The following is a 16,599-nucleotide window of genomic DNA, read 5'->3' as shown; positions in this document are numbered from 1 at the left end:
ATACTTCGATGTTGTCCTTTTCAAGAAGCCCTGAAACAATGCAGTCTCATATACAGCACAAGATAAAGGCTTTTTAATAACATAAATCAAAGTCTTATGAGATACTCAAAATTAGAAAGCTCAAATCAAACCCTACATCTTTCTGAAAATTTAAGAGTTTAAATAAGAAGCCTTCCAATAAGCCTCAGCCTACTACTATTATTTTATCCTGTTGCCTACCATCATCTTAAGAAATAAACTATTAACTACCCTCAGAAAACAGAACCTAGCTCCTAGACATGCCTGGAAAAAGCAATATGTTGATCACTACACAAGATAAACACATATATTAACTAAAATTACATTTAAACAACAACAACAACAACAAAACACACAAACAAAAAACTACCACACCACAGAATCACCTGCCAAACGTTGTAGTGACAATACAAGAAAGAAGAAAACAGGACTGGACTATTTCACTCTCCCACAGTAAGGCACCATGGGACAAGCAGAAAGCTATGTACATACCTGGTTTCTCTTCTTTGGGGGAAGGAGACACATCTAACTGACACAGAGAATTTGAGTTCCAAATATGAAGAAACCAACCTAAGATGTGAATTGCATGGTTCCTCCCTTAAAGTCCTTCACAGTTAAGTATATAAAACCAGAAAATCTCTCCATAAAAGATAAACTGTAGGCACCTGCTAAGATTTAACTGAACTTGAGACTGTCTCAATCTCTCAAGAGCTAAGTAGCAGTCCAGGAAGTTGGAAGGGTAGTAAAGAAAGGGAACAAAATTGTTGATTAAAAGCTCAAGCCTCTTCTCCCCCCAAAAATTTCTATTAAGTATTTTGGCAATAGTGCTGGAATTCACCATTTATAGTGTTAAATCACAGCACAGTCATATGCTTATATGCTCAGATTCTCTATTATACCTGAAGCAGACGGATAAAAGTTTAAAGATCTCATGTTTGAACAACATCAAAGTGCCTGAACTGACACATACATACTGCAACTACTGGGTTTAAGTATACTCTGTCTCTAATTTGTAATAACATCTCTGGAAACTAGAGGTCATAGAAAGAAAGCATTCAAAAGAAGTGTGCAAAGCTGCACTCTTCAACAAGAACTCCCTATGTAAAGCACTCCCTTCTCTTCTGTAAGGCTCATCCAAAGTTTATGTACCATACTGTCTATCCCCTTTTAAAAGGGTCACTACAGGATCAAAACACATCCAAAAAACAAAACGTATCTTTTCAAGGTACATAACAACACTTCTAAACTGCCATTAATTGGTTTATAAATCAGTAACTGCGCCCATAACAATGCAGAAACTTTTTAGAAATGTTTAATACCTCAGGCACCAACATGTTCAAAAAGCTACTCAACAGACTATACAGATAGCAGGTATTGTAATGTGGATTTTTTTATTCAGAAAAAAAGAAAAGCATATGAACGATATCTGCTTTCCTAGAATTTGATGATTATTACTAAAACTGCTTTTTGCTTTTACAGTTTTGGCTACCCTTATGGAGCCCAACAAGAGTTAAAGAAATTGTACTCTGCCATACACAGGAGCAACAGAGTTATAGTAGAGAACAACACAGGTTTACAGCAAAGTGAAATTAACAGTGCTGGAATTACCAAGAGGACAAAAATGAGTCTCACAACAGGAATAGAAGTCATCAAGATTATTCTATGTATCTTTGCCAGCACACACACACACCACCTAACAATATGCTTATATTTCCCCCCTCGTTTTAAGTCTATTTGTTATAAAAGATGTTAATGGTCCCTATTCATTAACTAGTTTTGATCAAATATCATTAATAAAAAACAACTAAAATGGAAAAAGAAACCATGGTTACATAGTTCCTTTCAGGCACTTGGAGGGACAACAGATCTGCTTGCCATTAAGAAGGTACTTGTGAAGAGACAAGAGCTAATCTAGACTGACACCAACTCCAGACTTCTCTGCTCCTCCCAAGGGGACTTACTATCTGATTCTTTCAATAACTTGTCTAGGCTCATTTCTCAAAGCAAATACTGACAGAAGGTACAAAAAATTTGGGTGAATCCCAAGAGCTTCGCAGGTGTACCAATAAAACAGGAAGCCAGTAACATAAAGCCCAACTTGCACCCACCCTGTAGAAATTCAGCACATGGTAAATGTAATTAATTCCATCATTCACAGCCAGCTTAGCGCCCTCATCTAAATCAAAATCAAAGGGGCTTTTCAGTGTGCTTCACTAGAAAAAGCAAGTTCTGCTGTTCTGTAACTCAAAGTGAAGCAGATAAATTCACACAGAAAACATTCCACAACCACAGTGGCATTTCTAGTCTATTCCAATTCTATTAACCTCTAGCTATCTTTACGAGTAACTGAAATCTGGATGCATTTCACTCCTTCCAACTAAACTGAAGTAACCTCATTTACTTGATAATCTAACAATATTACAACATCACCAAAAAAAGCAAAATCAAAAATCCCACAAGCAAATATGCAGTTGTTCTCTTAAACCCTCTTCCTAGTGCTAAGGATAAATGGTAAGCACGAATTTGCTTAACAAAACCAACACTCTTATGCTGTTAATCTGGCAGATGGAAAATATTGCTTGTTTTTAATTGCCTGAATTAATGCTATCAAAGTTATTAACAGCCATCAGTCTTCAACATGTAAATGAAAGCTCCTTACTCAGCTAACAAAACAGATAAACCACTACAGTTGGCAGAAGTTAATAATCAAAATTATAATCAAAACACATTTTCACTTCTATACAGGGACTTTTGACTATGCTGCAAGCACAACCAAAGACATGATTTCTAGTTCCTAACTATTATTTCAATATTTGTTCAAGGTAACACCATACCGCAGTATTACATGATTCTTTTATGCACTGACTGAACTCATCATTTTCAGGTCTCACTGAAGTTACTGCTCCAATTAATCAGAAAAATATCCCCCTCAGGAGAAACCAAGTCTACAAGCCAACATTGCACTGCTACAGCATCTTCTGTTTGTTTTTGAAAATAAGACAATACTGATTTAATCAATAATATGAGTAAAAACTTTTTTACAGAGGTTCTAGGGGTGAATGGACAGCTTCAAGAAGAAAACATAAAGGGCAATTACATATAGAAGTAATACTTCCTGCTCAAGAACTTGCTGACCTAAAAATTTGTGGAAGCTTGAGGATAGCTTAGGTAAGCATCACTACACATTTTTAGTTTACTTATTCTTTTCTTTCAACGTGTGGTTGCAGTTAGAGGAGTACTTTGCTAGACAATTTCTGGTCAAACTGAGTTTAACTGCTCTCTTCTTAAGAGGGCAGGTACTAAAATGGTTATTTTGAATCAACAACATAAAACTCATTAGTCGTCAGTAATATGTTTGTACAGAGAACTAGCGTTTCTATCTGACCAGCCAAACTACTCATAAACATTTTTAGTCACAAAGGTCCATTCATCTGATCAATGCTACAATTCCAAAGTGCTTTGATTCTATGCTGAAGAATTGAAGGCAAATGATACAACTTGCTCACCAGAAAGAACTCTTGTGCACCCCCCTTTTGTTGGAATTAATATAGCTATTTTGGCCATGATTCTATGGTCACTTCAATACTAAGCTGCTGCCAGAAATGGCATCCTGCCTTGTTCTGACTTTCCCTAAGCAACTCATTCCTTACTGCCTCTCTCGCACAGCTTCAGGATAGGTACATTGGAAATCAATTGAAGAGTAACTTAAAGAGTCAGTCGCAATGTAAAAGCTGTCTTTCTATTCACTGATTCCTAGTACACATTCCTTTGTGTAAGGTGGGCATTCTTATCACCCCAAACCCGCTATTTTCAGACACTAGCTGAACAAAGTGGCAAGCAAATAAGGCAGTTTAGAACACGTTTATTTATACTTAACTACACTGGTTTATGCCCCTGCAAGTAAATTTTTAAAACTTTTAAGTATAGTTACAGCACAACTGTTAATGAACATTTAGTTGTCTAACTACTTTCAGTTACATAGAGAAGTAATCTAAAGCTTTGTTTCTGGCATGGTTATTTGCAGGCAGGCTTATCTCTGAAACCCAACAAACAAACAGAGCTACTATCAAATGGAGGTTTTACAACACTTCTAAATTTAAACAAAGGAATATGACAGTTTCCTTTTCTTTTACTTCCTGACATCTGGCTTTTTCCTATTGTTTTCAAAAGCTACCAGTATCCTGCGTTAGGCACACAGAACCAATTGTATGAACTTACCCTGTGAAGAGTCACTGTGTGCTGTTCCCATATAGCTGTTTCTTCCATTGTTGTGGTCTAAGGAGAAAAAAACGAAAGATTAGACTTCACTGTCAACAGCTGTATCAAACAACTGTGTCATACCACAAATAGAAACTTACACTCAGAAATAACATTAATATTCATATTGAATAGCTACAGAGAAGTAGGGCTGGCTCATTTGTTACACATTTCCTGTCTTTATATGTCACATCTGAACTTCCCATGCTGCCAGGGAAGGAGGCAGGGGAAGAACAGGCAGAATAGATTTCTACTTAATACTTTTGTGACCGTTCTCCTTTTGCTTGTTCTGACTGTATGCACATTACCTCTAATTCATGAACACCCAGCTATAGATTACAGTACCTGTGCTACTGTATTATGCATACAGGTCACATTTAACAGACTCCACAGTTCACCGTAGGCTAATTTCTTTGGTGAACAGTGGCACTGCAGAAATAAACAAGGCCCTCTAAGGGAACTAGATTAAACAGTAACATTATGACAATATTTACATATCCACATTTCTGCTTAAAAGAGCAGACACTTGCACTACTTAATGTGCCATGACAAGAAAACATTTGGAAAGGGAAGATGGCATGAGGAAGGAAAAGCTAGTTGAGCCAAAGGCTTGAAACCAGGCAGAAAGGCAGCATGAAACACACTGCTAACAGCATGAGGTCTCCTGCTATCCTGCTGCTACATATTCTACCTTTCCAGAGGAGTGCCCAGCATTTTCCCTCCATACCCTCCGCTCTCATAAACAAGCAACCTACTCACTAAAGAACTGAATCAGAACACGAGCATCTCTGCAGTATGGGACTGTGGTTTCTTTGAAAAAATCTACTTTACCCTTACTTTGTTTCAGTTACACTAACTTAGCCACTACAACCAAAAGTACTTCTAACTTTTAATCCAGTCCTGTGTTATAATAGAGAACAGCAACAGGAATGTTTACTCTCACAATCAGTATCTCTGAAAACTTTATCCAATTTCATAACATCAAAATTTGTAACTAGGTTTAAAAAGCAAGTTATTCTCATGACCACAAAAAGCTGTGGGGTTTTTCCCTCCACGTCTTATGCTCCAATTTCAGCAATTAGGATGTGCTACATTACTGCTCATTTCTCTTTCAGGGTTCACTGCTCCTGAAAGTGTTGGTGCAACTTAATTGGAATATATTTAATTGAAACAGCTATTTTGCCCTCCATTCAGTACCAAATGTTACTCCTTTGCATTACAAATTGATTCAACTCTACCCCAGAATTAGATTATTTCTCTCCAGCTTTTTAAAAGTAGACCAAATATATATTAAAACAGTAACTTTTTACACACAAAAGCCACCTTTGAAACAAAACAGAACATTTTGCTTGTTAAACGGTGAATGAATACTGATTTTCTTCCCCCTTTCTGATGCTCTCATTCTGTCTTAGTTTTGGCAGGACCTTCTCAGGCTAAATATCTCATCAAGAAGTAGAACATGATCTCTGCAAGTAAGCTTCTAAAACAAAAAGCTTTCAGTTGCTCCTGTTCAGAAAAAGGTACAACAGAAATCCAATAAAGGACTGCAAAAGTCAAAATTCACATTTTAATTGACATATGGCTGCCTCATTTCTATCTATAATTATCAACGAAGAAGCTAACCTGACTGGCTCATTTATTCCATTTGTCCTGGCAATGCCATGCAGGTACAACACTCCAGCAGCAGTCAGAGGTAGTTTTGCACAGCACAGTTGGAGCTACTTGGCTAACAAGGTACCAGATTTCAATGCCTCCGAGTTCTTCCACCTCACTGTTGGAGATCAGTACACAGGGCACAGCACAAACACCCCAACTGGTTCTGGATATGGCAAACACTGATAAAACCCAACTTAACCAGCTAAGTACTGTTCCCACTGGATATGGAAGAATTGGCAATCCTAGAGTCGGAGCAGGATAAGATAACAAAAACAGCTAAGCAATGAAAAAATGGAAATGACCTATATAACATATTTCTCAGAACTGTGAGAAGACTTACTACCTCACCAAAAAAACAAACAAGCAAGAAAAGACCCCAAAGCCCCATCCACATAAACTCACCAGCCTTTCCAAAACTGGACAAGCCACTCACTGATCAATCTACTGACTGGGGCTGCCATTTGTAATGGCTTTTTCCTTTCCGTAGAAGCTCAGCCTTTCCACTTTCAGTGCTTGTTCTTCTCCATTTTCTTACTCACATTATCTCCTCTACTCATCTATTGTTACCATCTCCCCTAGATTTTATTAATACAGTCATTTCAAATTCACAAGACTTTGAAACATCAAATATCCATTAGTTAGACAGCAAATCAACTAATATGTTATTTTCATTCTTTCTGCATGCCCAAACAGTCCAATCAAGAACAGTGAACACAGTTCAAAGGCAGCCTGAGGCAAGTTGTTGGCTTTGACACAGACTGCTTATGTGAGTTAGCTTCTCATCTGTAAAGAATTGCATTCACTCACAAAAGACTGAGAAGCTTAATGAAGACCTGTGAAGGTACTCACCCTACTAAGCACTGCCAACCGAGGCAGAAGAACTAGCTTGTGCTACCATCAGCTGAGGTTCCTGTTCTGATACCATACTCATGAAGTGATCTATTTTTCATGCAACATTTGAATTTCAGGAATCTTGTAAGGACTTCATTGCCAAGTCTCTATAAACTGCAAACATTGCTAGCAATTAAGGGGTGGGGGCACCCAGCATAAGCCTGCAGTGATGGTGCCAGCCCTGCTGACTGCTGATGCCAAGCTTGGTACCCCAAATAACGTCACCCACCACTGATTTATGTGAAATCAAGGTGACTCAGCAGGAACTGAGAAATATATAGCTTAACACCCCAGAAACTAGGAATATATGAGAATACTAGGATGCTACAGCCTAGGGTTAGAGTAGCTTTAATAGAGACCTTTACGTATCTTTGAAACGCAAGTGGACAACTGACAGCATCTGAACTGTGCAAACTACAGATGCTACGTCTGTATTACCTATGGTTCTCTATGTGTATTAAGAATAAAAAGAATGACAGTATCATGACTTCAGGGTTGGAAAGATTTATTTTATGCTTATGCTTTATTAAAACGGAGTTTCCTTGAGCTCATGTTATACAGACAATTAGTAGCAACCCCAGCTCTGTATATGGCAAGTGGATGTGTCTGCAGATTGTTGGGGTTTTTTAAATTATTAGTTAAAGATTGAAGTCATACGTGAAGTTGCAATTCATCAGTATGGAAGTAGTGCAACTTACCATTTGCTCATAAACTTGGATGTAACAAATCTCGTTCAACTTTTTAATCTTTGAAATTGCCCTGAGATATAAACATATTAAAGTAAACATCTTTCCACAAAGCTCCCTTTGGGGGCTACAAGTATCCTTCAAACAACAACAAACATTTCTTGTTCCACATCTCATCACATTTCCTTCCTGCTTATCAAAGCTGGGATTTCCATTTTTCTTTTTAAAAAATCGTGCTTTTTCTCAAACAACTCTTACCTTCACACATACATCTGGCACATGCGCACGTACATAAGATTGAATTTCCCCAAAAGATTAGAATTCTGTACTTATGCATCAAGATTTCTCCTTCGTCCTTGTTTGAGCCCAGAAGGCAACTGACCACCATGCAGCCATTCACTCACCCCTTCTCCCCCAGCACTGGGAAGGAGAAAATGAAGCAAAAGGTCTAGGAATAAAAGGTAAGGACAGGGAAGGGTGGCTCACCCATTCCAGTCATGGACAAAAGACAGACTCATTCAGGGAAGAAAAAGAACATCACTTTAATTCAAACGCTAACAAAACCAACACTTAACAGACAAGGCAGAATAGTGAGACACACCACCACATCCAAAGAACACCTCCCCCCACCTCTCCCTTCTTCCCAGGCTCAGCTCTGCTCCTGATCTCTCTATCTCCTCCCCCAGCAGTGCAGGGGACAGGGGATGGGGGTTACAGTCAATACGCTGTTCCTTCCTTCTCAGGGGCTGGGGAGGAGAGAAACACCGCACATTCTTTCCCTGCTCCATGTGGCTCCCCTCTCACAAGAGAGTCCTCCATGAACCTTCTCTGGTGTGAGTCCTTCCCATGGGATGCAGCCCCTCCCAAGCTGCTCTGGCATGGGTCATCCCTGCATGTTGCAACGCCCCCAGCACCAAAATACAACAGCAGGGGCTGCTTCTCCCCACAGAGTCCTGGCCTCCCTTGGGTGCAGCCACCTGCTCTGGTGTGGGCTCCTCCACAGGCCACAGCTCAGCATCTGCTCCACCATGGACCTTCATGGGTGGCAGAAGGGGCAGCCCTGCTGTCTCACCACAGGATACAGGGGGTCTCTGCTCCAGCACACCTCCCTCCCTCCCTCCCTCCTCTTTCTTTCCAGTGACCTCTGTGTTTGCATAAGTATCCCACTCGTAACTCTTCCTCACAACCCCAACTCCTCCTCCCACATTCCCCTTCTCAAATACGTTATCACAGAGGCACAGCCACCATCACTAACTGGCTCAGCCTTGGTGCAGAGACAGGTCTGACCTGGAGCCAGGTGAGCTTTGAGAAGCTTCTCACAGGGGCCACCACTGTAGCCCCCTCCCCTGCTACCAAAAGCCCTTCCACACAAACCCAGCACATCCTTCAAACATTGTGAAGGAAAAAAAAGCAGCCTTGCTAGCTACCAATTTGAGAAATGCTGCCATGTTTGCAAATAGCATTGCTCAGTTTACCTCTATTGCGGTTGAAAAAGCCATTACCAGCTGCAGCACTGGAGCCACTCACAGGATTGAGTAGACAGTTCAAGTTCACATTTGGAAAGATTCAAACAGCCACAGAAATTAGTATCTTATACCTAAAATAATGCAAGGTTTCTGGGGTAAGGCGTCTTGCAGGATAACACTTACTTCTTTAGACTTCTACACCTAGAAGAAATGCTCAGACTAAGGCCAAAGCTCCTACACATTCTTGTAATTGAAGCCAGATTAGTTTCCCAATGTTGCTTTGCAAGTCTAGGGGGACTTAGAACAAGAAACATAATTCTTCTAGTAACTGAACTACATTTCATAAGAAGTTAAGTGTGTCAAGAATGACAAGTCATATTTTAAGCAACTGTTTGCTCAATTATAAGGTTTTGATACATGAGGTCAATGGAGTTTTTAATCACCTTATTTCTTACTGAAATTCAACAGTAATTTCCTACAAATAAGCAGTAAGTGTTAAGTGTAACAACAGTAGATACATTTCCACAAATTTCTCACTAAGGACAATGAGATTATTATATTTTCAGAGAAAATCATGTTTAAGTATGTACCTCAGAACAGGCAGCTTTTCAGATTTTTCCTCTGGCCAACACGAGAGTAACCTAACTTGGAAAGCAATAAAGTACTACTTCTATCTTTACAAACCTGGTTTGCAGATCAACATTGACAGCTGTCCTGCAGACAATAAAATGAAGCAACTACTTCTGCTACCTCAGAGGGCATATTGTTTCTATTCTCCTCAAAACACAATAGAGAGAAAAACTGCCTGTGACAGATTCAAGTCCCTGCTCTAACCCTTTCAACCTCAACAAACAAACTACAAGAAATTGAATGACCAGATCACCAACTCAATCATATAAAGAACACTATCTTTGCTCCAAGCTTGCAGCCTCATGTTGTAGCTTTTGTGTACACCTTACTTCCAATAAAATGCCGACATCTAAAAACATTCCTTATTGTGCTGATAAAATCACAAGAACCTCGAGAAATAGTTTTCTTATTCAAGACATGAAAAAAAGAGAAGAGAAATAAGTACAGGTAAAGGGCTATATCAAAAGAAGGAAATAAACTTTTATTTAGAGTCAGTCTCTTCAGAAGGACACACCAGACATTCATACGCCTTATCTATCTTGCTGTATTTCTATTTGGCTTCTAAAATTAATTCTCAATTATTCTTGGGTAAATCTACTTAAGCAGCAGGATGCTTCTGAACTTCAAAGTTGTAAAGGTTAAACGTGGAATCAATACATTTTGATTGCACTTGTGGGAACAAGAGTTACAAATGCTTATCACAATAATTAGCGTTTGCAACCATTACCAGAATTTCTGTGGGTTTGTTGGTTATTTAAGGGGTGATATTTATCATTCACTTCAAAAAAAAATCCAAACCAATACCCAAAACAAAGAGCTTCCTGAGGAAGTTCAGAGAAGAAAACTGAATCTGCCTCAGACAGCCCAGAGAAGGGAACAAAGAGGTCATTTCCCTACACACAGCATCTTTCAGCACTGAGTTGGAACAGTAAGTTGTTTCCAAATCTGACCAGGAAGACTTCCTATAGACACTCACCTTTGTCCTTGCCTAGTTAAACTACAGTCAGTCACCTTAAATTCCAATGGACTCCCTTCAATTGTCTTATCATAAAACCTTCAGCTGACTGGAACAAATAAATCAATTTTTTAACAGTTGTTCCCCTGCAATTAGTGCAATGAGGGCAGAATCCTATTATCAGACTGAATTTATCAATTGAAATGAGAGCTTTGTCTTATATAGTCTTTATACGACATACGCAATGCACCACATGTACTCTACAGAGTACCACAGGGACATTTAAGCTATTTCAAATACTGGGAACCAACTACTAGAGCAAGCATAGCCAGTCAAAGAGGAGGGTACTCTGAAGCAGGATAAACACAGCAAACAGCACACTGCTAAACCTGGCTGTTTGCACTCAGAACTGTGGTATCTCCATGCTAAGCTTTGCGAGCAGCCTTTATCCTTATTTTTTACTTGACCATCACTCTTTTCAAGGAGAAAAGACTGTTTCCCTGAATGTATTTTTGAGAAAAGACTCAAGAGAGATCAGACAGAGCATCTCAGGGACCACTGCAAAGATCATCAAATAACATCAAGTGCATGTTATTTATCTCTTTACACAGCAATGCAAAGTGGAAGCGAAAACACCTACAAAAGCATTCTCTTGTAGGATCCGTATAAAAGAATTTTCTCATTCATCACTGAGACTGTGAAGCCAGTCTTTAGTCTCACCTTCCGTCTGAATGTACACCCATGGCAGTGACACTGACCATCATCCCAAGCACAAATCCAGGCTGGGAGAGGAGTGGCTGGAGAGCAGCCTTGCAGAGAAGGACTTGGGGTAGTAGTGGATGGAAAACTGCCTGTGAGCCAGCAGTGTGCACTTACAGCCCAGAGAGCCAACCGTGTGCTGGGCTGCAGCCAGAGCAGTGTGGGCAGCAGGGCCAGGGAGGGGATCCTCCCCCTCTGCTCCGCTCTGGGGAGACCCCCCTGCAGTGCTGGGGCCAGCTCGGGGGCCCCCACCAGCAGAAGGACACGGAGCTGCTCGAGCGGGGCCAGAGGAGGCCACAGAGATGCTCAGGGGCTGGAGCAGCTCCCCTGGGAGGCCAGGCTGAGAGAGTTGGGGGGGTTCAGCCTGGAGAAGAGAAGGCTCCGGGGAGACCTTAGAGTGGCCTTCCAGTGCTTAAAGGGGGACAGGAAAGGTGGGGAGGGACTCTATTGGGGAGTGTGGGGATAGGACAAGGGGTAACTGCTTTAAACTGACAGAGAACACATTTAAATTAGATCTGAGGAAGAAATTCTTCCCTGAGAGGGTGGTGAGGTACTGGCCCAGGGTGCCCAGAGCAGCTGTGGCTGCCCCCTCCGTGGGAGGGTTCCAGGCCAGGTCGGACGGGGATTTGGGCAACCTGGGCTGGTGGAAGGTGTCCCTGCCCATGGCAGGGGGTGGAACTAGGTGATCTTTAAGGTCCTTTCCAACTCAAACCATTCTATCATTCTATGATCTATTTTGGAAACAGAAATGCTAACCTTATTCTCAAGCAGATGTACTAAACACCTAGAAGTAAAGCAGTGTGCATCATCTTTCTTTTCCCTATTTCATACATTTCATGGGTCCAAAATTCTAGTCAAGAGTTCCACTCTTCCCACACACTTGTCTGTAGTCAACAGCCTACCTCATGAAAAGCCTGTATTAAGACAGACACCATTACTAAAGCTAGTCTTCATATGAAAATGTGCAAATCAGGTTAAAAGAAAAAAAAAAGAAGACAACAAACAGAATTCTCAACACTGCATGTTAATAAAATGAACTTAGTTTTACTCAGGTTAATCTAGAAGTACAAAGTCTCTACTACCATAGTACATAACTACTGCCTGGACAACAGCAGTCATCTTTACATCATGAATAACAACCTTGAGAAGAAAAACTAGGACTAAACTTAATTTATATACGTATTTTTGAAAATATCTAAGCTGTTTCACCATTCCACTCAATTCTCCCTACCCTTCTACAGCAATATGCTGCTCCATGGGATACAACCTTACTAAATACAATTTACACTGCTTCCTGCTCTAAAATTCCTGAGATTACTTGCTATATTTTGAATACATCAATAACGCATATATCTAAAAACATCCCTTCTGCTAGTTTTCCTAATGAATTTTTGTGCAAGACATTTTTGCTTGGACATTTTTTGCTCTGACTTTTGGGCACCATTTCCTCTAAACTAAAGAAAAAAACAACCAAACAAACAAAAAAACCCACACCAAAACAAAACAACCCTCAGTATTAAACTCATCCCATGTAATACCCAACTTATTTAGCATGACTCACTTATCCAGAATTGCCTCTTCAGTCTAAGTCTCGCACATCACAGACAGCTCTCATCTCCGGCTGTCATAAAATCTTTCTGTTCTTGCTGCTGCTCAGTACAAAAAAAAGATAGACCCTCTTTCCAAAGTAGCCCTAAACAAGAACAGTATGTGGTCCAGTTAAATCTGAGTATTTATAGAAGTGTTTATTATATATGCCTAATGAATACCATTTTCCCTGAATGGCAGAAGACCAGCACTCAGGAATAAGAAAGCAAAACAAACTGGAATGTAAGACCCAAATGCAGATACATCTCAAATGGTCTTAGGTCAAATCACTTCAGATGAAGAGTACCACTCAAACACCCTGGTAACAGTATCAGCCAGCAGCTAAGCAAAGTTTACTAGCTTCATGATATCTAAGGCGTGGGAAAACTGTGCTTTAGAATTTGGGATCCTTGTCTGTTTTGCTTCTTTCCGTTTTGCTTTCCAGCTGGCAGTGAAATCATGTAGGATCACAAAATCCAAAGCGCTGGTAAGCAGCATTCCACAGATCACTACTCCAGACAAGTATGTGAGCCAAAAGGAATGAAAAAAATCACAACAGAACAGAAAGGCTAAAAATCAAAGTGTTAAGCCATGTTTGTACCCCATCCCCTCCAAGTTACACTGCCAAAGGGAAGCACAGATCACTTGCACATTGCTTTCGGTTTTAAGTCATTTCTCTACCATACTGACCTAGGTCAGTATAATTAGGACATAAGGATTCCAAAATTAGAGTACAGTTTTTAATACGTTATTCAAAGTATTTAGCTCCTCTTTATTTAAAGATAAACTTTAGCTCAAATCAGTTTGTTTGGGTTTGGGGGTTTTTTTCCAGAATAATTTCAAAAGCAAGATCTCCAAGAAACTCAATGTGATATTTTAATTTTTTACATCTTGGGACACAACTTGAAAAGCACTCCTTTTAGCACAAGTAACTGCTTAAGCAGTACACACTGCCCTCCTACTAGTTTACATCCTCAAAAACACCCCTCTCCCTCATATTACACTTGTGCAAGCGTTACATTTATGTATGTGGTCATTTCTATCTGTATCAGTTCCCCATCAGTTCATCTCAACTCCACCGAGAGCAGCTGCCAGTGGCACAGTTTGTAAGCCAGCCCTGTTAACATAAGAGCTCAAACTACAGCCTCAAAGTAGAATAAGCTGTACTGAAGTATACAAGTGAAGCTCATGAAATGCACACAGCTGTGACCACAGTTCCACAGCAAGTGACACAACCTGGAACGGGAAATTCTGATCAGATATTACCTACTTGGTTGGTTTGTTTTAAAACCATGAGGGTGGTCAAATGGTGCAGGCTGCCCATGGAGGCTGTGGAATCTCCACCCTTGGAAGTGTTCAAGACTCAAATGGACAAGATCCGGGGCAACGTGCCATAGCATGGGCCGCACTTGATCATCTCCAGAGCTCACTTCTGACCTCACTATTCTGCAGTTATTCTATAAACCAGATTTAGCGAGAACTGCTTTGAGCAGAGGGTTAGACTAGCTGATCTCGCGAGTCCCTTCCAACTTCAACTACTCTGTGATTACTACTCTAAGTCACATTTCCAGCACGTTCCTGAAACCAAATCCAATCATCCAACTCAGACACAGCCTCCATCCCTGCTCTTATATGCAGCTTGGTGTTACCGTTTTATCACTCAGTTAAGAACATTAGTTGGAGTTCTTCCAGTTTGTTTTTTTCCCTTGGGGAAGGAGGAGGTGAAGAATACAGTGTCAGAACTACAGAAAACAAAAACCATACTGTCTTAGTTTTGTAAAAGAAAAAACCTACATCGGGCTTATATATCTGACCATTGCTTTTTTAATTAAAACACAACAAAGCCAAAACACATTCAAGTATAAGATATGGCCACCAAAAAATTACCTACATGAAATTAGACATTACCACAGCAACCAAAGCATTCAAGTACCTCACTTTAAACTAGAATGCCTCTTACCTTGTTTCTAATCCAGAAAATCATAACCTAGTTACCAAGCATCACACCATGTCAATTTTAGATTGTTATACTCTGAGGATGTGTCAAACAGGAGCCTCAGGATAGACAAGAATACCCCACCAAGAGCAGGGTTGTTTTTCCCAAGATACTACCCAAAGCTCTCAAATATCAATTAGAGCAAATACACATTTAAGAGCATTGCCTTGGTCAAGTTACAGAAGCAGAATTATGGCCTCACCATCTTCCAGCTTGACAATAAAACAACACACATAGGTTAATTTCTCCTCAAAACGTTTAGGGCTTTTTGTTAGATTTTGTTTTTGAAAGCCTGCCCAGCCACAACAGTACTATCAATTTCATGGTTAACTTACCAAATTCTTCTGCAATTAAGATTTGAAATGCAGATACTCCAAACACACGCGCGCGCACACACACACACACACTGCCTTTTGCCCGGTAAAATCAGCTGACAACTATTTTTGTAGCGCCAGACTTCTGTGGGGTTTTTTTCCTGATATTTTCCCACCTGAATCTCAGTATGAAAAACCATCTCACTTAGTATACTAAGATTTTTTTAATTATTTTTATAGGTACAAAATTTCTTCCTTCTGAATCTCAACCAACTTCTCCTAGTAATAAATTCTGGGTTAAGCATCCTTCCCTGCCCTCAACAACCACACAGACAGATGGCATTTCTCCCCACCCCCAATTTGGGTAACCATCAGTGAAGAGGATTCAATTTTATCAGTCATATGGCTACTAAGGCATCTGCAGAACACATCACAAACTTTAAGCTCACATTAACTTTACACATTCAAAGAAAGTAAGTTAGAAGCCAAGGATACAGAAATGCAGGAGTTGAAAAAGGAAGAGATGATGAGCAATATTAAATATTACAGCTCTTTGAAGAAGAATAACTTCCTTGGTTAGAAAACTGCTAGTGACTTTGGAGTAAGGAGTCAATAGTAACAAAGAGTTTGGTTCAAAAAGTACATAACAGGGATCACAACAGGCTTTTTGTTTGGGTATTCTTTTTTTTTTTTGTTTGTTTGAAGCCCTGTGCTTGTAAGTGGAGAGAAGAAGAAAAAGTACAAGTAGTCAATGGGAGAGAAGGAATGAGAATTAGGGAGGGCAACATTGCAATACTATGCTTGTCAGAGGCAGGCATGAGACTTGGATGAAGGACAAGGTAACAAACCCTACAGTAGTGACTAATGCTAACGCATCTGAAACACTTCTTCAGCCACCAGCAAGGAAAACATTCCTGAAATTTATCAGGCCACTACAGGAAGTGGAAAACACATCATTTTTCCTCAGCAAAAAGGACTATCCTCATCCTATTAACAATGCCTAGTTTTGTATTATTGCACCATGAAATGGGGTACCTAGTTTTCCAAAACATGTACCTTGAAGAAGGGGAAGAGACATCTGTTTAAGCAGGCACAATCTAGTATGCTTTGGCACTTCACAACAATTGTCTCCCTGTCTCTCTATTTATGTCCACAACGTGAGTCTGCTCCAGAATTTTCTTCCTGAAAAACACAATTTCTAAAGCTAACACATTCACGATCAAGTAGGTGATGAAGAAAATCAGCATGTTACAACTGTCCTTACATCCAGTTACAAAACTGAGTAACATAGCACTGAGAACTCAAAACCAGGTAAGGTAAGTTGAAGATCTGGAATGAAAAACATATTAGTAAATACTAGTCAGTACTACCATTACTTCATTTC

At 39.9% G+C, this 16,599-nt stretch overlaps 1 protein-coding gene across 9 annotated transcripts in view; it reads right to left on the bottom strand.

Annotated features, from left to right (window-relative positions):
* TJP1 (tight junction protein 1) overlaps positions 1 to 16,599 on the bottom strand; it is a 196,118-nt gene that overhangs the window by 39,855 nt on the left and 139,664 nt on the right. For all 9 annotated transcript variants that reach the window (XM_032990439.2, XM_032990440.2, XM_032990441.2 and 6 more), the window contains one exon: positions 4,237 to 4,293. In XM_032990439.2, coding sequence (XP_032846330.2) covers positions 4,237 to 4,293 — 57 coding nt within the window. The remainder of the gene's footprint in view (positions 1 to 4,236; positions 4,294 to 16,599) is intronic.

Source organism: Tyto alba, unplaced genomic scaffold (genome assembly GCF_018691265.1).
Source record: "Tyto alba isolate M040663 unplaced genomic scaffold, T.alba_DEE_v4.0 Super-Scaffold_41, whole genome shotgun sequence".
Taxonomy (NCBI): Eukaryota; Metazoa; Chordata; class Aves; order Strigiformes; family Tytonidae; genus Tyto; species Tyto alba.
This window is presented reverse-complemented; position numbering and strand designations above follow the sequence as displayed.